This window comes from Eumetopias jubatus, unplaced genomic scaffold (assembly GCF_037043125.1).
Source record: "Eumetopias jubatus isolate StellerSeaLion01/CBP00866 unplaced genomic scaffold, mEumJub1_p1.0 scaffold_10, whole genome shotgun sequence".
Lineage (NCBI taxonomy): Eukaryota > Metazoa > Chordata > Mammalia > Carnivora > Otariidae > Eumetopias > Eumetopias jubatus.
The window spans coordinates 96,040,970-96,062,849 of record NW_028274816.1 but is presented as its reverse complement, the minus strand read 5'-3'; the positions used below and the strand labels follow the sequence as shown (position 1 = coordinate 96,062,849).

Sequence of the window (21,880 nt, the reverse complement as noted above, 5' to 3'; positions counted from 1 at the left end):
CAAGGCCAGGGAAATAAATGTCTCAATTTTGTAGTGTGGCCGAGGACCTCCATTGGCTGACAGCATGCAGAACACTCCGCCCTGTGCTCTGTTGCTCAGCAGGGTTTATGCTCTTTGTCTTATCACGAGGGTTGGAGGAAACAGACTCAGAAAGCAAGAATGCAGGAAGAAGCCAGCCAATTTGTATAGCAGAAAGTCACCGAGGTTAGAGGTCTCAGGCGCCAGAACTCACAGATACCGTTTGGCTTTATTGACCTCCTTCTGTGTCATGAGGGGGTTTAGGGGAACTAGGGATAGTAGGGTTCCCTGCTACAGGGAAAGAAGGTCCCGGATCTGAATCTGACTGGAGCTTCTTATTCACCCACAGGTCTATGATATTGCATTTAGTCGGGCTGGGGGTGGCAGGGACATGTTTGCCTCTGTGGGCGCTGATGGCTCGGTGCGGATGTTTGACCTCCGTCATCTAGAACACAGCACCATCATTTATGAAGACCCACAGCATCACCCACTGCTTCGCCTCTGCTGGAACAAGCAGGACCCTAACTACCTGGCCACCATGGCCATGGATGGAATGGAGGTGAGTACCCTGCTTCAGGCTGCCATAGGCCTGCCCACCTAACTGTGGCACCACTGAGGCTAGCTAGCAGAGTGGTTCTCGGCTGGTGGCAGTTTTCTCTCCAGTGGAGCTTTGGAAATGTCTGGGGACGTTCTGGATTGCCCCAACTTGGCAGGCAGCGGTGCTACCGGTATCTCATGGGCAGATGCCAGGGGTCCTGCTAAACATCCTGCAGTGCATGCAAGAGCGGCCCCCACCCCAAGAAGGATCGGACCCAAAATGTCAGTAGCACTAGGATTGAGAAAGCCTGATCTAAAACAAGGACTGTGTGCTAAGAACTTTTAATACTGGAGTGTTGGAGTTGGAGCCAAGAAAAGCAATGTCTAAAAGGCAAACCAAATCATATGTGCTTACGGTGCTGAGTAAAGAAACAGGCAGTTTTCCTCTTCTGTGGTCTGGACAGATTCTTCCAGCTTCAGGAAACAGACACGGAAATGACAACTCTTCGTACTTAATAAAAGCAGTAAAGTGTGGTTCGAGACGATGCAGTAATTAACTTTTGGGGATGCCGGTACCTCAGACTTCTTACATTTCAAATTCTGCTTTGGGGGTTGTGGGGAGAGGCCTCTCATTCTGTCCGGCTGAGCATGCACGGAATTCTTAGCACCCGCACAGAATAGGACTTGGTGGATTATCCAAACTCACGATACCTACTCCCGCTTCTCCCCTTCCTTACCAGTCTAAAGGCCCTACGTTGCTTAAGATAGAGACTATAAACTGCTTGTGTCTCTTTGTTTTCTTTTTCCTCAATTCTGTAGCTGCTTTTGGGCCCAAGACCCTCTGCCTCTAATGGTCTTTAAATCCACAAAGGAACACGTTATGCTTTAGAATTTTTTTTTCTTTTGTGGTGTCTTGTTTGTTTTTCTGTTAACACCCTGAAGTACCTGAGCCGTTTACTTGTTATTTCTGCAGGTAGTGATTCTGGATGTCCGAGTTCCCTGCACACCTGTCGCCAGGTTGAACAACCACCGAGCGTGTGTCAATGGCATTGCTTGGGCCCCACACTCATCCTGCCACATCTGTACTGCAGGTAATCATGGTGGTGGGGCGTGGGGAGGAGCCATGGGGAGGGTGAGGGGAGGAGATCTTCCCCTTCTCTCCTTAGAACTGTAATCCTCGCTATTTCCCAAGGGTAGTTTGAGAGATTTAGCAAAGTAACTCAATTGAGAGGCTCCCTCCACTTGTGAAATTGAAGTAGTCCACATTTCCAGATGATCTTGTACCCTCAGTGATAGCAGAGCTCCTGCCGTATACTCTTTACATCATGTATCAGTTATAGGCTGTGCCTCCCTGAAATCTAGGTTGGCCCAGAGGACTCAGAACCAGGACTATGGAGAAGGGGGGCAATCTCTCTTAGATGGAACAGAATGTTTGGGAATGGCCGAGGTTGACACTCCCTGGGGAGACAGAACAACTTTGCAGTAGGCTCTGGAGGTGTTGAAGGCCCTGCGTGGCTTGATCACTGGTGTGTGACTTGTAGTCCCCACCTCACCATTTGCCAGACCGAAAAGAGTACCCCTGAAAAATAGGTTGGCTGTCAGTGTGCTTCTATTCTAGGAATAATATGTCTGTTACTAAAAATTAAAATAATACTGAGGTGTATAAAATAAGGTGAAAGTCATCTTTTCTCCTTCCTGTCCTATGTCCACCTCAGTCGCACTCTCCATAGGTGGCCTCTGGCAACAGTCATTGTGTCTCCTTCGACACCTTTTTATGTGGGTACATGCCTACATATACCCCCGAAGACGAATGTCTGCCCCTTTATTTTACACAGACAGGATTCCACTCTCACCCCATAATGTTCTGCTTCTTATCTTTTTCATTTTCGGTGCCTCAGGTTTCTCTCTAACATTCTTTTTCCTCTCCTCACTAATCCATAGCATCCTCATTTCTTTGTTCATTATGAAGCCAAAGGAGCAGAGTAGTTTGGTGGTTTTGTGCTATTTTAGTATTCATTTGAAAGGCCTGAAACTTTTCCTGTTTTTGGCCTTCTGCTCATGCCTGTATGTCACTGAGGAGCAGTTAGGGGCCTTCTGCCTTCCTCTGCACCTCAGGCTGTGGTCTGACTCCTTCATGATTGCCTTCTTTTTTCCCCAGGGGTGTGGATAGGGAAGGGGGGGAGAAGGAAGAAAGAACGGTGTCCCTTGTTCGTGGAGAATGGTACCAGCGCCCCCCAGTAGAAGCCCATCTTCCGCTCCTAGCGGCTGCCTTTGTGCGGCCTGCTGCTGTACACACAGTACCTGTCCCGAGTCCCTTCGGTTGCAGGAGCTGTGGCTGAAGAATGTGCTTGGTTGAGAGTGGCACTGAGGACAAAGAACTTAGTGCTCTAGATGTGCTGAGTGTTGCGCACAGCTCCCCGGAGCCCCTGACAGAGGTGGTCCCTGGGAAGGGCATCTTGCACGTTGCCTGGGTTATATGGCCGTGGCAGGAGGCTGGTGTTGCCCACACGAGCCTGCCTGGCATGTTAAGCTCCTCAAATCTCCTGTGTGTCAGAGACAGGTTTTCACATCAGGATGGGCTTATGGGATCAGGGGACACTGTGGTATTGAAGGATATTGCCTTTTTATTTTTCTTGCCTTAAACTAGGAACTTATTGTTTTGATTATAAAAGTAAATGACCACGTTACAGGTCACTTACCAACTAGAGGAAGGTAAATATAATTCATAACTTTGCCATCCTCGTAGGTACCACTGTTCTCATTTTGATATATTTTCTTCCAGTCCTTTTTCTTGTGCTTATGTATTTTTTTAAGGTGATTGCCTTCTTTCTGGTATTTCCCAGGGCAGAGAAGGTAGCTTTTCTAGGGAAGATTGTTTTTAATAGCACATGTCCACTCAGCACCTCATCTCATCTGTGTAACACCTCATCAAAGTATAAAAGTTCATGAAATCGGGTAAAATCCCATTAAGTTGAATCATCAGAAAGGGATCTTTAAGTGCTCAGGTACTTTAAGTGGCTGCAAATGACATGTTTGGGGATCATTTTTATATCCCGTGGTCCTTTCCTGATGCCTACCCCAGGTGAGAGGTGCCCGTCTAGGTCCTGTTCCACCATCCTAGCTCTGCCGCAGTGACCGGGGCCCTGGGACACATCAGAGGCCTTGCTCTGAGTGCTGGCTCTGCCGTTCACTGGTTGCATAGCTCTGGGGCTTGGGGCAAGTGCCTGAACATTTCTGAGTCTCACTTTCTTCATTTATAAAACGGGGGCTTGAAATCAAACCTCCCTAGCTGGGATCTTGGTGAGCAGATGCTTTGTGAACTGTGATCCCTCCACCCACCCCAAATGCAGGGGCTATTTTCCTCCTTGCCCGAGTTGTGACCTTGCTGCTGGCTTTCTCTTTCACTAGCGGATGATCACCAGGCTCTCATCTGGGACATCCAGCAAATGCCCCGGGCCATCGAGGACCCTATCCTGGCCTACACAGCTGAAGGAGAGATCAACAACGTGCAGTGGGCGTCGACCCAGCCCGACTGGATTGCCATCTGCTACAACAACTGCCTGGAAATACTCCGAGTGTAGCGTTGGCGGCGCCTTGCCCACGAGGCGGGGGCTTGTGTGTTTCCTGCCTCTGCCCCATCCCGAAAGTAAGAAGAAACGTGTTTCTGGTGGCCAGTATGTGTCTCACTGCTTTGCATCACTGTTAGCAGAAGCTGCTCTAGGAGTTCCTGGCCAGTCGTCCCATCGCTGTCTGCGCCAGGCTCAGTGCTAGTGTGGCGCCTCCTCAGCCCAGGGCCGAGTTTTACGATTTTCTCTCCCTTTCTCTTCTCCTCTGGTTCCTCCATTAAACTTTTCTGTATATTTGTTTGTCAGCTGTTGTGTTAATGAGCATTGCAGGCACTGGCTATGTTTGTACTCATCTGCCCCAGATGTCTCTTACCTGTCTGCTGCCCAAGGCGGCAATCTGTGTCTGTGTCCTGTTAGCACTTACGTGGGAACAAATACCAATTTGGAGTTGTCTTTCCTCCTATTATCAATGTCTTTAACAAATTTCAACTTTGTATATTTTTTACCTATCAGGCTAATTTTTTTACAAAAAGAACTTTACTCTTCCCGGTTTCTTCCTTTGTCTCATAGTCCACCCCATTAGCACTTCCTCTCTTCCCTCAGTGCCTGGATCTAGCACTGGACCCCAACCCCATGAGCAGTTTGCCTTCTTGAATCACTGCCTGAGTGCAACGTACCTGACCAGGAGTCCCAGACCGCCTCGGTGCTCTGAAGTCGGCCAGTTCTCTCACCTGTTCTCAGCCCGGCTCTTCTCAAGGGCATTCTGGGCTCCCAAACAGACACATGAAGTCTTCTGTTATTTCCTGAAGTACCTCTGTCCGACCCCACTGGGACCTGCTGGCCATGTGGTAGAGCTGAGAGAGACACCGTGTCTGACTTGAAGGGAATGTTTTCAGAAAAGCTGAGCTTAGAGTACATTTCCAGTACCTAGTTTCCGAGTCAGTGTTTCCCTCCAGATGTAAGTCCCAGGCCATTTTCTTTCACGTCTTGAATGACAGGCAAGCACAGTCTGTAAGCTGAACTTTGGTATCTCGATTTGGTTGGTTTACTGTGACTGATGGTTGGCTACTCTTTGAGTGAGAGAGTCCTGCTCGAAAGACACATAGTCTGTGTGTCTAATCCTGAACAAGATCTTCTTTAGATATGGGGGACTGTCAGCTCCTGGAAGGAGTGGATTAATAGGCTGTGATAGTCCCAGGCCATCAAGTAAATAGATAGCTGCAGGGCCAGCCAGTTAAGGCGTACCTGTCACCACCCTCCCACCCCATCCCCCACCATTAGGTGCTGAGCAGTATTGGACTTGCAGGCTGCAGTGTTTGTTTCCGTTACATGAATGAGTTCCACGGAGAGGGCTTGTGTGTGATTCTGGTGGTAGTTGAGTCTTTGGGCAGGCAGGGTTTGGGACATGCTCAGAGTCTAGGGGGACTTTGGTCTAGCGTGTTCTGCCATAGGTTTTTGAGCCTCTCTGAGTTGTGCAGCTGTTGAGCAGGAGAGTAGCAGACCTTAAGGCTGGTGGTTTTGTCCACTTGGGTTCTCACCTGCTTTTGAGAAACAAAACAGTTTTGTTCTCCTGGGCCCTTAAACTCTTTTGGTTGAGTCTCCTTTTCCAGAGCAGATGTATTTTTATCTCCAAAGTCACAGCTCTTTGCTTTACTACACAGGCACTTGTCCAAAGAAAAAGGCTTAGCATATTTCCCCTTCTACTTTTTTACTTTCTTAACTCTGATTTTGAGGCGCGTTAGCTGGCCATCCACTTGAGGTTGACTTTCCTTCATTTACTGCCAGATTTGCACTGTGTCATTCAGCGGTGTAAAGTGAGCTGTTCTTGGTCTGAACCCTCCTCTGCTTATAATTCTTATTTGCTGGCTCCAGGGTCCTTCTCTCAAGGGTAGCAAGTCTAAGTTGATGGTTGCTTGCTCTAGGAGGCCATCAGGTCCTTCTCCTGGAAAAGGGTCTGAGATGGCAGTCAGAGTGTAGGAGGGGCTGGTCGTCCTGGGGCAGGGCTTAACTGCACTGAGTTCTAAGTTAAGGTTCCTTTCCTGATCTGCACTTAAACGTGGTCTGCATGGCGAGATTTGTCAACTGGAACTGGAAAACAATCAGGAGAAAAAAATTAGTCTGTAGTAATTAGAATATATTTGCATAAAGTTGCTACTACTCTGGAAACCAGCAACTTTGGGTGGTTTTTTTTTTTTCCTTGCCCTGTGGGCTCCTAGACCTCTCACCCCTCCCTAGGTCCTGCAGTGCAGTCTTCCTCCTCCTGGCATCCACCTGGGGCCCAGGTGAGACTCCCCAGTCTCCCTGAGCAAACACACACACTCACATTTGCTGAGATGCCAGTATTTTGAAGTCCCAGCTCCCTTTCTCTCCGTTTCCACCATAGGCCAGGTGGCCTCATGGCTGAGGAGGGGATTTCTGTAGTCTCAAGGCTGAGAAAGCCTCTTAGCCAGGCATGGTCCAGGAAGCAGAGATCTGTTGTAGTTTCAAAAGCAAGTGTCTGTTTAATTTGTTCAGGTTTTCAAATTGCCACCCAGAGAGAATGGGCGGGAGGCTCTGGATCTGCTTTCCTTGAGTGTGAGAAGAGCAGTGGCCAGGGCTTCCCTGGAAAGGCCACAGGGCAGCATGTCTGGGCTCTGGCTCTCCTGGCGGTGGCCCTTCTGTATGCTCCTACCTCCTGGGCCAAAGCTGCCTTTGTTTTCCTTGTCTGCTCTGAGGGGATGGAGAGGTGCTAAATAAATTCAGCTTCAGGTTCCTCATCAGAGAGTTGGTGAATGGGTACAAGTCCTTCAGGGGCTTGAGTATTTACACCCCAAAGAGTTGGAACCCTCTCCTTCTAGGGAGGAATGGAGCTGCAAGTCAAGGACTTGAAGAGGGAAGATATTTGATCACTGGGTGAGAATTTCTTGTCAGAACCAGGATCAGCTCTCAAAGAACCGGTTAAGATTTGGGAAAAAAAAACAGAAAAAATTGAGACTCCTACAAGGTTTTGATGATAGTTTTGGCTGAAATTTTCGGAGGAGATTTGGGACGTGGGAGAAAATCTATGGTAAGTGTTTTTTTAGATCAAGGGAGACGATATTAGAGGGCATGAAAGGTCTGGGGTGGCCATGGAATGAGGCTGTGCCCACAGCCTGTGTCAGCCGTTTTGGACCATCTGTCAGGTATTTGTGACACTGTCTAACTGTGGAGACAGGATGGCAGCTCGGGCAGGGAGCCCCTTCCTGCAGCACTGAGCCATAGGTGATGTTCGGTGGCACCAATCCACAGGTGATGGGAGTCCCGTGGCCATTCCTCATCATGGCTCTCCTTGGTTGTAGGCTTGTACAGAGCAGAGGTTGTGAACAGTCCTGCCGATTTTCCTCCCCTCCCTCTTCTTTTCTCTTCCTCTGGTCTTGCCCCCATAGAACTTTCTCCCTGCTGTAGCCTGGGCCTCAAGTCGGAGGCGGTAGGACAGGTGGGAGCTGCAGGGTTTACCACACATGGGAGGGCCATCCCCAGTTTGAGAATGTGGCAGCTTCTTTGCCTGCCTGGCTTGGAGTAAGGGAGACTATTCAAGTAGACACCTCTCTCAACACAGATGCTTCCCTTTACTCTCTGCACTCCAGGATAAGGAAGGAAGGTCATGCCTGGCACTTAAGTTGGGACTTCTGAGGGAGGAGAGCTGAGCTGAGCTGACCATCACTGTGAGCCCTGGACGAGGCTCTCCATACTGGCTGGGCCAGCTGCCCCCAGCGTCTCCTGTTGCAGAGCCTTGCCCGCCTCTCCCACCTGCACCCTCTTCTCCCACCGTTGTCTTTGCTGCTGAGTTAAAGGTGTGGCTACACAGTGTGGGCCCGGTCCTCTCAGGCTACTTTGTGGATATTATTTTTTAAGTTTGGAAACGTGCAGGTGCCTTCCCAAAGAGGCTTGGGCTGGTGTATCAAACCAGAAACAAATAAGCTAGTGAAAGTATGAACTCAAGAAGAAAGATGTTGGCAGTCTTTGTAAGAGCTAGAAAACTTACAAGGACCCACCTTTAGGACAACCCAGTGGCTATGGACTTGTGGTGTCTGCTGTTTAAGAGAAATGCTCTCGCCTGGGGTTGGTTGTGGTAATCCAGTGTGCAACGAGACTTGTTGAGCTACAGCTTTGACTCGCTTGAGTTGAGTATGAATCGCTTGCTTGGGTTCCTGTGTATTTTATGACCCTGTCAGTGACTTCCCCCCCTCCTCCCCCGAGTGTGAACTTGTAGCATGATTGTACAAACCTCTGTGTAGAAAACGGAGATTCCTTGTTCTCTGAGATGTTAAGCTCTAGCCAATCAATGTCTGTCCCCTCTAGCCTAGTACGTCTGAACTTCATTTCTTGTTATATATTTAAACTTTTCCTCTATACTCTAGGTTTTGTGACCTCCCATGGTCAGGTGGAGAGGAAGCTACCCCCTATGGAACTGTACTATCACCCACTTTTCTTTTTAAAATATTATTATCACAGGACTGATTGTACACAGGGCTTGTAATAAAATGTTAACACTGTGCTGTGAAACCATAATGGTAAATCTCCATTGAAGGCGACTTCAAAGGCACCTGAAAGTGGAGTGTTACATCTATGACTTTATTTCTTGCTTCCTGAGTATATTAAACCTAATTTTCACCCTTTCATTCTGTTTCAGCCTCCTGTATAAGAAGTACCATATTTTCTGCCCATCATACTTTGTAATAAAACTTGAACATGTATAGATTGACTGAATTTCTTCTTGTGATGAATTCAGTTCTTCCCATTCTGCCACTGTGGTCATGTTCCAGAGATACTGGCTGGGGGATGAGAGTCCACCCCAGCCCATCTCACTATCTGACAGCCTGAGTCATCCCTTTTAATAAAACACAGAGCACCTATTCTGTGCCAGGGGCCATGACCCTCAAGTTGCTTGCAGTCTCCCAGATAAACAATTCCTGGCAATGTTGTGCGATACGGGTGTGTTTAGGCTTACTGGTTGCCCTGAGGAGGAGTTGATCCCCTAAGTCTGGGTAGGAGCCAGAGGAGGTCAGGGAAAACTTCACAAGACAAGGGATGTTCAAGCTGAGTTTTGAAGGCTGAGTAGTTGTCTGGGAATAGGGAAAGATATTTAAAGCAGAGCGAACATCCCTGTACAACACCATAGAGGCAAGAAAGAATATGGCCATATTCAGAGAATTATAAGTTGATGTGGGGTTTTAAATGGGGAATGATGGGGAGTGTGACTAGAAAGGTAAGCAGGAGCCAGATCAGGCAGAGTCTTTTGTATGAGACTTTGGAAAACACATAGAGGGAAGTCATGCTCAGAATTGCACTTTAGGAGTCAGTGAAGAAAATGCCTGAGTAGGGGGTGAAACAGGGAGGCAGTTCACTTATTGTAATAGTCAGGATGAGAAGAAGTAAAAGCCTGACCTAAAGCAGGAGCAGGAGGGGAGGAGAGGATGGGGCATAACTGAAGAGATTTAAGAGGGTAGTCAGGATGCAGTAAACTATTGGCTCTGAAGGGTGACAAACGATAACTCCCAGACCCTGTGTGTTTGGACACCAGGTTCTGATGACTGGCTAGGGTTTCCAAGTCCAAGCCAGTTTCCTCAGCCTACGCCCCAACGTGGTAAGATGGAGGAGTGCCTATCCCCACTGCTGTTCAAATGCTCTAAGTCCTGGTTGAATATTCCCTCCGTTTATTTTTATTTTCATTCTGGATTCACATGTAGTCATTTCAAGGGAAAAGAAGAAGGGCAAATTGTGACTGATTCCGTGAGCCAGTGTTCGGCAAGTAACTGCCATCGTGTCAGAAGCATTGAGCTGGGGGTGGCAGTAGGCCTGGGGGAAAGTATGTCCTCCAAGAGTTTATGGGGCGCCTGGCTGGCTCAGTCAGTAGAACACGCAACCCTTAATCTCAGGGCTGTGAGTTCAAGCCCCATGTTGGGTGTGAAGCCTACTTAAAAAACAAAAGACCACTTCCAAGAGTTTAGACTCTACGTGGCAAAATGAGCACCTGATGGCTCTGTTAGAACTGTGCTATATGGTCGACAACATGTATGGGAAATAGGAGATTCCTATTTTAAGGGGAGCTCTGGGAGAGTCATACTGGCGGTATTCATCTTGCTAGCCTGGGCTAAGCTGCGGTAACCAACCCCCACATCGCAGAGACTGAACACAACAAAATTTTACTTTTTGCTTATGTGAAGTCCTTTCGAGTTTGGTCAGCTACATCATCCAGAACTTGTGGCCTCCAAGGTTGCTTAGAAGGGGAAACTATGTGAGGAATAGTTTTGCCTATATCTGCCAAATTTAGTCACATGATTCCAACCTAACTGCAAGGACACTTAAGAAAGATAAATCTGCCTGTACGCCTAGGAAGAGGAAATAAAGTGGCGGATAAATAGTTCTGTCTCTGCCACACCCATCAAATTAGCAACCAAGCTCATTGTTAATGATTTCAATGATCCTGAAAACCAGGCTCTAGAGACAGTTCAGTCATCTGTGAATTTATCTTGAATATTAGCTTAGATTGAGAAAGTAAAATTCTGCCCTGCTGTTCATCACAGATAGACACATAAAACCAGTTGCAAAGTTAACAGGAAGCAATATTTCTTCCAAGCACACCTGCAACTTAAAGTGTTATAAAATTCCCTTCTCTGAGTGACTGCTTTTCTTTTTTTTTAATTCACTGAGAAACTTTGTTCTCTAATATCAGAGACTCCTGTTTGAAATTCTGTCAGGGAGAATGAAGACTTATAGTCTTGCTTGGAGAATCTAAGTCACTCTTGACAGAGAAGCAGCCTTGATTTCCAACCCAGGTGTAGAACTTCAGAGCAGGTGTTTCTGAACACGGCACTCCCCATTTAGCTTTGTAGTTGGCAAAGAAACTGAACTCGGTCTGCTTTGCAGTCCAGAGCTGATGTTGACCCACTTCTCATACAGCTCTGTGTTCCGTTGAGCCTATCAACCTCTATTTCATTGAAATTTCACCTAACCTCCACCTTTCCCCACAATCCTATAATAATTATCTTTTCCTTTGGTGAGATACCCCACCATCCTTCCAGTGTGGAGTTTTCCTCGTTGGACTGAGTCTGTAGCCTGACTTTGTTGAACTACAGTTTTGCCCTGGTAGACTTAGGCTGCTTGGACTAGGGCAATCTCAGACTTTGCTTTGGCGTTCATGCTTATTTGTGATTATAAATTCCCTTAATTTTCTTTTTGCTATTCAAAGTTACATATTAAACTATATTTTTAAATGACAAAAAAGTAATACTATATGTGAATAGCTAGTAAGCACATGAAAAGATCTTTGACATCATTAGTCATGAGGGAAATACAAATCAAAAGCACAATGAGATATCACTTTATACCCACTAGTGGCAACAGCTATAGTCAAAAAGAGATAAGTGTTGGCAAGGATGTGGAGAAAAGTGGAAACCTCATGCATTGCTAGTGGGAACATAAAATAATGCAATTGTTTTGGAAAACAGTCTGGCAGTTCCTCAAAAGATTAAACTGAGTTACTATACAAACCATCAATTCCACTCCTAGGTATATACAAGAGAAACAAAAACATGTCTATACGAAAACTTGTATTTGAATGTTCATGACAATATTATAATAGTCAAAAGGTGGAAACAATCCAAGTGTCCATCAACTGATGAATGGATAAATAAAACATTGTAGCTTCATGGCATTATTGATACTATTTGGCAATAAAAGAGGGATGAAGTACTGATACATGCTATATCAATGAACCCTGAAAACATCATGCTAAAGAAGCCAGTCACAAGGGACCACATATTGTATGATTCTATTCACGTGAAATGTTCAGAATAGGCAGACCCATAGAGGAAGAAGTAAATTGGTAGTATCCTAAGACTGAGAAAATTGGGGGGAAATGGTGAATGACTGCTAATGGATACAGGGTTTCTTTTTGGGGTGACTAAAATGTAAAATTGATTATGGTGATGGTAACTCAAATCTCTGAATACATATACTAAAAACCATTATACACTTTAAATTGGTAACTTGTATGACGTGAATTATTTCAATAAAGCTGTTATTAAAAAACAAAAAAACAACTATGCTGGACACAGGGGTCGCGTCCTGCTCTCAAAGAATTTAATATTGTGGCGGAGACAAACATTTTTAGGTAAGTGCTAAAGTACAGGCGAGTATGAAGAATCATGTGAGCACAAAGTAGGGCATCTGAGCGCAACTGGAGAATTAGGGGATGTTTTCCCTTGGTGGAAAATGATGTCCGAACTGAATCGTGAAGGAAAAAATTTAGCGAGGTGAAGTGAAGTGGAACAAGGATCAGCAAAGACCCAGGTTTGTGCCGAATACAGGAACTTGGAAAAGTACAAGAGCAATCTGATGTTTCTAATATGGCAAAGTACAAGGAGGAGAGTGCCGAGCCCATCACAAAGTAGCTTGGATAATAAACAACGACAATAATAAAGTCCTAAGTGAACTATAAGTTAAAGCTAAAAATTTGAGTTGGACTCTAATAAAAGTCGCTCCCACCTCGGCCCAGGCTCTGCACAGGTGCGAGAAAGGAGCAAAGTAACGTGCGGCGGAACGGATTTTTCGGGCGGTGGGGGCGCGTTTCTGGAACGGACGGGGGAAAGGAAGTGTGCTACATTATCTAAGGCACCCGCGCCCGGCTTCCGCGGGTTTGGTATTGGGAGGGTCGCGTCCGGGCTGCCCGGGGCTGGTCTGAGTATTTGGGTCTCTGGTGAGGGGTAGAGGCGGCCGCAGGCTCAGGACCTGCTCGTTTCCGCCTCGGACGCCACGGGCTGACCTTGGCCGCTGCTCGTTGGCTGTTCTTGCTGACCTTGGCCGCTGTTCGTTGGCTGTTCTTGCTGACCTTGGTCCAGGGTCGGAGCCGATGGCAGCTTGGGCCGCCGTCAGCCTGAGCAGGGTCGCTGCCCGGTGCTTGCTGGGGGCGCGAGGCCCCGGGGTACAGGCGGCTCTTCCGCCCACCCTCGCGGCTTCCCAGCCTGAGCCCACGGGCTGTACCCCCACTCTGGGCAGGACGCTGCACCTCACCGCGGCGGTCCCCGCCGGGCACAACAAGTGGTCCAAAGTCCGGCATATCAAGGGTCCCAAGGACGCCGAAAGGAGTCGCATCTTCTCCAAACTCTGTTTGAGCATCCGCCTGGCAGTTAAAGGTAAGTCACCCGCTGCTGCCCTCTCTGCGCCCACAGCTAAACCAGGGCCCACCCCGAACCTTGGTCCTTCATATTCTTTTCCTAATTCCCACTTCATAAACGCTCAGGGCACCTACCTACATTATATGTCTCCACTCACTTTTCCAGATGCTGAGCATCGGCCTGCGTGGCAGGGAGTTGCTCTTAGGACGATAATGATAAAAGTGACTTCATTCTAGTGTGTAGCCGGGTATTTCACAGAAACAGACCCTAAGAGTAAGGTCACACGTGTATCTTGCCTGAAGAGACAAATCAAGCCCTCTAGTCCCCTCTGGTAGCACATAGGTTGTGGCAGGGGCATTGAGTAAATCTATGACTTGCGCAGTCTCAGTTTGCTTCATTAGGGTTTCCTAAGAAGACACATTTACTGGAAGGTAAGTTTGCAACCTTGTCTTTTTCAATTGTGTAGCCACTGCAAGAGGGCTTTTCTGTTTTTGTATTTAGTGTCAGATACCTGTAGGAGTAGAGAAAAAAGTCCTGTAAAAATCATGGACTTTGGGGTCAAGAAGACTTGGTTTCTGTCACTTACTAACTGTATGACCTTGAGCAAATGGCTTAACCTTGCTGAGTTTCAGTTTCCTTCTGTAAAACTCGATAGTACCCTCCGTATGGTCGTTTCTGGCACATAATAGGCACTCAGTAAATACTAATTTACCCCTAGAACTCATGCCTGATATTTCTCTTAGCTTCCTTCTAAATTCTTGATAATTGAGAGCAACACTATTGAGTGTATGTTATATGCACTGGTAATACAGAATAATGAGGTATAGCCCCTACCCTGAGAGACAGCATGATTACATGCTGTCATATGAGCATTTCAATAATTACACACAAAATAGTAGAGTCACAGCAAGGGGTATTAATAAGTCCAGGAAATGTTGGTACCATTTTCATCCCTTACCTCTTCATCTGATGCAAAGTGGTATTTGCTGAAACCTAGCAGAAAGATACCCATCATTAAAGAGTGAATTAGAAACTTCTTTTCCAAAATACTTCTCCATATTCCATTTAAACTGAATAAATATTCTAAATTAACTGAGAGCCAAGTGGTGACTTGCTGCTCTTTTCACTGGGGGTGGGTAGAATGGCAGAAATCCCTTCTTTCTCCCCGGCTGTAATGAGATGTGTTCACTCACTCTTTTCTCTCTATCTCAGAAGGAGGCCCTAACCCTGAGCACAACAGCAGTCTGGCCAACGTCTTAGAGGTGTGTCGCAGCAAGCACATGCCCAAGTCAACGATTGAGGCATCGCTGAAAATGGGGGTGTGTCCTCAGTTTGACTTCTTGTTTTGATCACAGCCCCTCCAGGGCCCATGTCTGGAAGGCCACTCAACACGCCTTAGATTATCAGAGAGACGGGTAGCATTGTGGTTGATACCCTCAATACAGAGCCTTCTGGTGGCTCTCTGACCTTGGGCATTGGTTATGGGAGTAAAATCAGGAATAGGATGAATAGACAATGTACAGAACTAGACGGCCTAGGACTACTCAGCTAAAGTGTGAGGAGGTGAGGTAGAAATAAGGGGGTACAATGTGGGGAATGTTAGATTGAGGAAGGGTGAGTTTTTCAGGGATTTATGCCCTAAAGGAGAAAGGCCAGTAGAAAGGGAGATGGGGCATTAGTGATGGTGGGAGGGGCAGGGTTAGAGCCCAGTATTGGGAATTGTCTTTGAGCCCAAGTGAGAGGACACGTCTTCCTCTAGGACAGTAGGAAGGATTTGAGGAAGTGATAATCATCTTAATAGCTAATAATTATTGAGTGCTTACTCTAGGCCAAGCACTTTGATAAGAACTTTGTATGCATTATCTCACTGAATCCTCAAAACAACCTTAAGTGGAAACTGAGGCACAGAAAGATTAGGTGACCAAGTCCCATGGAAAATGACAGACTTGAAACCAGACAGACTCTAGAACCTGTTCTCTAACCATTATACACATGCCTTCATGTGGGCTTTGGTGCAGATAAAGTAGAAGAAGGAAGACATTGTCATTTGAGAGTTCCTGGAAAGGCAACGGTGCTGGGAGAGAGTGGTGAAGGTCAGATGTGTGGGCAAGGGATGAGTGGAGGCGGCACGGGAGGTCCAATGAGATTGGTCACTAGGCCTTTGATGAATTGTTTGAATTTTGTGGCCATGCTATTTTCAGTGGTTCTTATGATAGGGCCCAGGTGTGCTATTTCCTAAAGTGATACTCAGCACCCCAGGGGTGGGAGACTTCACAGGTGGGTTTCATGTGGGTTGCGTGTAGGATGAGTCTTGGTAGGAGTGTGGGGGGTGGTGTGTGTGTTAGATGTGGGATTCAGCTGGGAGGAGGAAATGAAACTAGGAGATGACTGGTTGTTCAGGGACCAGAGAAACAGACTCCCCACCCAGTAAGGGGTCGTACTTGTAATTACTTCAAAAGTTGGTCCCAAAGGGCCACCTCTCAGAGGTGGGGGGGGGGCGACAGTAAAGATTTGAGACCCTAAGCTGTACCCCGGAGTGCCCATCCCGTGGAGTCAGTATCTGTGTTCTGGGCTGGGGTGCAAGAGGGAATTGGGAAACAGGAAAATGTGCTCATGTTGTTTATTGCAGAAAACCAAGGATGTTTATTTGCTGTATGAGGGCCGAGGCCCTGGTGGCTCTTCTTTGCTCATTGAGGCATTATCTAACAGTGGCTCCAAGTGCTATTCAGACATCAGACATATCCTGAACAAGAATGGGTAGGTGTAGGTCTGGGGAGAGTGGAAGGGTATGAAGACTTGAGGTTCCAATTCTTTGCAAGGAAAGTACATTTGTTCCTGGTCATGTTTCAAGTTTTAAGCATACTTCATCCTTAGCAGAATCCAAGTGGGATCATTTATTCTCCCTTAATTCATTCTGTACTAGGCAGAACCCAGAAGACTTGTTCATCAGGTGGAGAAGGGGCTCTTTGTCCCATTTTTCCTTTCTATAGCCATATGATGTCCAGGTCTTACAATGTAGCACCAAGACTGGAATCTTAAATGATGAGCAACGTCTTTGCATCCACTAAACTGCAATCAGGGCAGAAAGAAGGGGATGGAGATATGTTTGGATTTTTCCCTTGCCTGGTGGTAGCTGCATATTCCCCTTCAGAAGTATGTATGTCTATATTCCAAAGTCTGGGTGAGAAATAGAGTGGTTAGAATGCAGTGCTATATGGGGGCTGAGTGTCTACAGGCATTCAGTCTGGTGTGTTTCCTTTCCTTTGAGGGGAATGATGGCTGATGGAGCTCGCCACTTTTTTGACAAAAAGGGGGTGATCGTGGTTGGAGTGGAGGACAGAGAGAAGAAAGCTGTGAACCTAGAGCGTGCCCTGGAGCTGGCAATCGAAGCAGGAGCTGAAGATGTTAAGGAAACTGAAGATGAAGAGGAAAAGAACATTTTTAAAGTGGGTATGAAGCCTGGTGTTTGGTGGACTTTCGAGATGATCCTAATAGATGCATTAAGGCATGCTTCTTTTTCTTCTTTCTCATGCCCTGGGGTACAAGTGACATAAAGAGTTCACGTATTGCATAAACATTTTTTTTTTTTAAAGAATTTATTTATTTATTCATGAGAGACAGAGAGAGAGAAGCAGGCTCCCAAGGAGGAGGGAGCCCGATGCGGGACTCGATCCCAGGACCCTGGGATCATGACCTGAGCCGAAGGCAGACGCTTAACCATCTGAGCCACCCAGGCGCCCTGCATAAACATTTATTAAGTGAATACTAGATAGGGCTTGCTCAGGACTATGAGAAGGATTCAGAACTCTGAAAACTGTATCTCTGCTAGTAAGAACTTAAACACAGTGATTCATACAGTAGTTCCATTCAGGTTTTGCAAAGTTCTGACTGGCTTTATTCTGCTATCTCCTGGCCCCTCACCTCTTGACTTTCTTTTGTCCCTAGTTTATTTGTGATGCCTCTTCACTGCATCAAGTGAGGAAGAAGCTGGACTCCCTGGGCTTGTATTCGGTGTCCTGTTCACTAGAATTCATCCCCAATGCAAAGGTGCAGCTGGCTGACCCTGACCTGGAGCAGGCCGCCCTTCTCATCCAGGCTCTTGGCAGCCATGAGGACGTGATCCAGGTCTATGACAACATTGAATAACCAGGCTCTATGTGCCCCCGGGGGCCTTCCTAGGCAACTCGCAGCTCATTCTGGAGCACAGGCTTCTGCAGCGACTCTCAGACTGAAGCAGATTGGAGGCCTAGCAGGTTAGGAGGCATAAAACCAAGACCTGCAGCTTTTTGGCCAAGGGAATCACCATCTCTGTGGGGCCTCTTTGTCAGCTCTGCTGGTGTCTCAGAGCCCTCCTGGCTACAGGGTGGAGCCAGCCAGCTAACCAGACTCCCTGATCTTAGTAAGTTGTCCCTTGTGGGCATGGCAAGTGCCCTGAGGGCCTTTGTACTAGAAATTGCTCTTAAATAATGTAACTGATCTGAGTTGCTATACTCCTGTTGTGTGACTCTTGAGTTTCCTGGGTTTTTGTCCAGCTGTGGGGATGCTCTTGACTTCCTTTGAAGTCTATAGGTTTAGTTCCACTACTCCAGTCCCAGGCCTTTTTTTTTTTTTTTTTTTTTTTTTGACCAGAGAAATGTAGCTCTCTACAGGCAACACTCTGTACTCTAATGCTGGTCTGGTGGCCTAAACCTGTCATTAATCATGCAGATAGTATTTGTCAAAATACCTGTGTATCAGGAACTGTACTTAACCAGGAGCACAAGCTGTTTAGTTGGTGCCGTTAGATCCTGCTCTAAGACATAGGACCTCAGAGGTCAGACACAGGACTGCTGTCTGCTGCAACTACCCTAGGGCAGTGTGAACTGCTGTGCACGTGTCCATGTTCTCTTCTTGTGGCCTCTGTGCCCTCCTTCGCCAGACAGCTTAAGGCTAACACAGTAGGAAATCAAGTGCCAATGATAAGGGACTCCCAGACCCTGCTTCACACAGGCCCCATGTGTTCTGAGATTGGTCAGAGCAGACCTGTCAGCAGATTGGACTGCTCTCAGGAAAGGCTACGCCAAGCTGGCTTTGAAAGCTACTTGATCGCCAGAATGCCCACCCTAGCTCCTTTTCATCCCTGCTGCCAAATGATGCGGCACTGGGAACTGGAGAGGAAATGAGAGTAGAAGGAGGGTGAAGGACTGAGTCAGAGCCTGGCCAGCTGGGAAGGAGGACGCTTCATACCTTTGGCTCCTAAGTGTCACTTTTGGGTTTAGAGAGACCAGGAGTGCCAGTCACCTGTGCCGGGGCCCGTCACACGTCAGGCCTGGAGTGGCTTTTTGATCATTTATTCTCCCTTAATTCGTTCTGTACTAGGCAGGACCCAGAAGACTTGTTCATCAGGTGGAGAAGGGGCCCTTTGTCCCATTTTTCCCTTCTATAGCCATATGATGTCCAGGTCTTACAATGTAGCACCAAGACTGGAATCTTAAATGATGAGCAACGTCTTTGCATCCACTAAACTGCAATCAGGGCAGAAAGAAGGGGATGGAGATATGTTTGGATTTTCCCCTTGCCTGGTGGTAGCTACATATTCTCCTTCAGAAGTATGTATGTCTATATTCCAAAGGCTGGGTGAGAAATGGCTTTTTGATCCCTGTTATTCACCTACTCATAAGTCGTGTAAGCCAGTTCTGAGGTCGGAGTAATTTTCCTGAAGGAGCTTCAGGTAAATGAGGAGAACAAAAACCAAATTGGCTGGCTATAAATATTCAGCTTCTGGGAAAAACGGATTACTAATTCCATGATGACTTTAACAGTTGGAGAGCAAAGGCTAAGGAAAGAAAAACCAATGAAATAACCCACGAAATGCCAAAGCATATCTCTTATACCTAATTTCATAATCATGATACCACCTGGCATTCTTTAGTTTTTTTTTTTAAGATTTATTTATTTGTGAGCGAGCGAGCAGGGGGAGGAGCAGAGGGAGAGAGAGAATCCCAAGCAGGCTCCACACTCAGCGCTGAGCCCAAGGCAGGGCTCGATCTTACAACCCTGAGATTATGACCTGAGCTGAAATCAAGAGTTGGATGCTTAACCAACTGAGCCACCCAGGTGCCCCACATTCTTTAGTTTTTAAAGGAGATAACTCATCCAAATAGTGCACTTTAAAGTTTAAGTGCTGCTTTGTAATTTATAAGATACTTTTACATGTTATTTATTTTATTTTCACAGCAAACCTATAAAATAATCAGGCCAAGTATTTTATGCACAAATGGTCTCATAGCCAAGCAGGTGAGAATAGGTCTCATACTACACCTTACGTTGATAGACCTTTGTTTATAAAAATAGCTGTTTTGTAAATGTTGAATATAATTATAATTTGGAAGAATCTGATAATTTCTGATCTGAGAAATCTACACCAGGAGAGTCTGCTCTGGAAGGGAACTTGGCTATTCATGTGAATAGTCCTCTGATTAATAGATAGGATTTGCTAATAAGGATTTTTGTGTAACCAGTTTTCTTACAGCAAGGCTTTGAATGGCTCTGCACTGACCCCTGGTGGTGCCCTGCAGTCTTTCCTGTGGCTAATATGGGAAAAGCAGAAATGAAGCCTTATTTGGACCTGTTCTGCCTCTAGGTCTACTAAAGAGACCCTTAGCTACATAGGTTAAATAGTTAAGTAACTGTTTAACTGAATAGTTAAGTAGAGAGGATATGCATTCTGCCACTAAAAATTATTTTTTGAAGAATATTTTATGTCAGGAAATGTTTACAATGTAAAGTGGAAAACAAAGATGTAAAGCTATGTGTATAATATGGTCCAAATTTTAAAAATATAGTCATACTTTATCTATGAACTCTAAAAGAAAAAGACTAGAAGGAAGTGTATCAGAATCTCAAAACTGGTTATCTCTGGGTGGTGATGTTATCACTGAGTTTTATTTTCTATAATCATATATTTTATCAGGGGAAACATTTTTAAAAAAAGAAAACTAGTCACATTATTGTCCAGCTAGGGCGACAGCCGGTGAGAGGCCAGGAATCAGGCATACCTTAAACTCCAAAGAATGAGATCTGGTCTTGGCTTGGCCTTATCTTTGGTCATTGTCTTAGCAGACAAAATCATTCAGTGCTTTGCAGCTGGCTTCAGCTCACTTTCAAGTGACCTTTCCATGGGATGGGAGTATTTGTGACAGGTTCTGTCCATAACCTTGACTCTCACAAGAAGCGTTCATGTGGTATGTAGCCACCTTCCCTCTGCCAGAGGCCCCAGCTAAATCGAACAGGAACCATGAAGGCTCTGCTTCCAGCCCACAATGGAAATTCAGCCATGGCCTGAGTTACTCTGTTTTGTATGGTTTTGTTTTACTCTCTGAAACTTACAGCACAACAGTCAATAAAACTTCACACTCGAAGAAACCCCAACTTGTAGACTTTTATTTGAATCCCTGGGGACTCCTCTGGAGCCATTCTGAAGAGGAAATAAATGAGCCAGTAGGTCTGGCAAGAGCGAATGTTATGATAGATACCATACTAGTCTTGCCCGGAACCGCTTTCTCCCCCTTATGCCCTCCCCAGACGCTGAACAGGATAGTAGTTTTTGCTTTTCCTCTTTTTGTCTTTCTTTTGTCCATGTGAAAGAGGTCTGTGTTTTTTGAATGAATAAGTGACCCTCAAATCGGGGGATTCCCTACCCCCTTCCTCCTAAGATATAACCACCATTAACAATCTACTCTGTAGTATTTTACTCCTTGGAACCAATCTGCTGGGGAACAGATTTCAACTCTGCCAATTGCCAGCAACCTTGGACAAAAATTTAACCTCTTTGCACCTATTTCCTCGTCTATAAAATGAGGACAATAGTACCTATATCGTAGGACTGTTTTAACAAGTAAGTAAGTTAACATACATTAAGCACTTAAAACAGTGCCTGGCAATGGTAAGTGCTCAATAAATGTTGGCCTTTCCCCCACCCCCACTAAGTATGAATGAACATTTTTTAAAACTGAAATGTGATCACCTTCTACATTTCTGCTTTATAAGTTGTTTTTGTTTTTTTCATTTCACAATGTATCCTGGATGCTGTAATGAACATTACTTACCTTTGCTCACTTGCCTAGTGTTCCTTAGGATAAATTTATAGAAATGGAATTTCTAAATGAAAAGCAATTTTTCCCTATTAATGTCAATAATATGTAAAATATCATGGTTGTAAAAATTTCTCTGAGGTAGACATCATTCCCTAATAATGTAGATGAAATAACTGGTTGAACTAGTGATCTGAATATATTCTTTACCTCTGAATTAAAAGGATTTCATTAGGGGCACCTGGGTGGCTCAGTTGGTTAAGCGTCTGCCTTCAGTTCAGGTCATGATCTGAACTGATGATTGAGCCTTGCATTGGGCTCCCTGCTCAGTGGGGAGTCTGCTTCTCCCTCTGCCCCCACCCCCCACTCATGCTCACTCTTTCTTCTCAAATAAATAAAAATAAAGAAAATCTTAAAAAAAAATAAAAAGAATTTTCATCAAATCAGGTGGTAGCTTTGTTGGTTTTTTCTTTTTTTTTTTTTTTTCAGAGAGCATGCACCATAAGCAGGGGTGGCGGGCAGAGGGAGAGAGAAAGAGAATCTTAAGCAG

The 21,880-nt window shown here is 45.9% G+C and overlaps 2 protein-coding genes across 4 annotated transcripts in view; both read left to right on the top strand.

Annotated features, from left to right (window-relative positions):
• The window catches only part of DCAF7 (DDB1 and CUL4 associated factor 7), a 32,566-nt gene extending 23,717 nt beyond the window's left edge, over window positions 1–8,849 (top strand). The window contains exons 5-8 of one of the 2 annotated variants that reach the window (XR_003606771.2): window positions 368–577; window positions 1,529–1,646; window positions 3,964–4,201; window positions 8,773–8,849. Coding sequence is in view for 1 of the 2 variants with exons in the window: in XM_028087480.2 (XP_027943281.1) it covers window positions 368–577; window positions 1,529–1,646; window positions 3,964–4,136 (501 nt within the window). In the remaining variant the exon portion in view is untranslated. Of the gene's footprint in view, window positions 1–367; window positions 578–1,528; window positions 1,647–3,963 lie in introns of both variants that reach the window. The other variant, XM_028087480.2, reaches the window with a different exon arrangement.
• A 3,929-nt stretch (window positions 8,850–12,778) lies between these two features.
• Window positions 12,779–20,668, top strand: TACO1 (translational activator of cytochrome c oxidase I). Of its 2 annotated transcripts, none has more exons than XM_028087556.2 (5): window positions 12,779–13,276; window positions 14,474–14,577; window positions 15,888–16,015; window positions 16,527–16,704; window positions 17,204–20,668. In XM_028087556.2, the coding sequence occupies exons 1-5, from the start codon at window positions 12,994–12,996 to the stop codon at window positions 17,402–17,404; spliced, it is 894 nt and encodes a 297-aa protein (XP_027943357.1). In that variant the 5' UTR covers window positions 12,779–12,993; the 3' UTR covers window positions 17,405–20,668. The 2 variants fall into 2 exon arrangements, with proteins under 2 accessions (XP_027943357.1, XP_027943355.1); XM_028087554.2 differs by having other exon boundaries at window positions 14,471–14,577.
• Window positions 20,669–21,880: the final 1,212 nt, after the last annotated feature.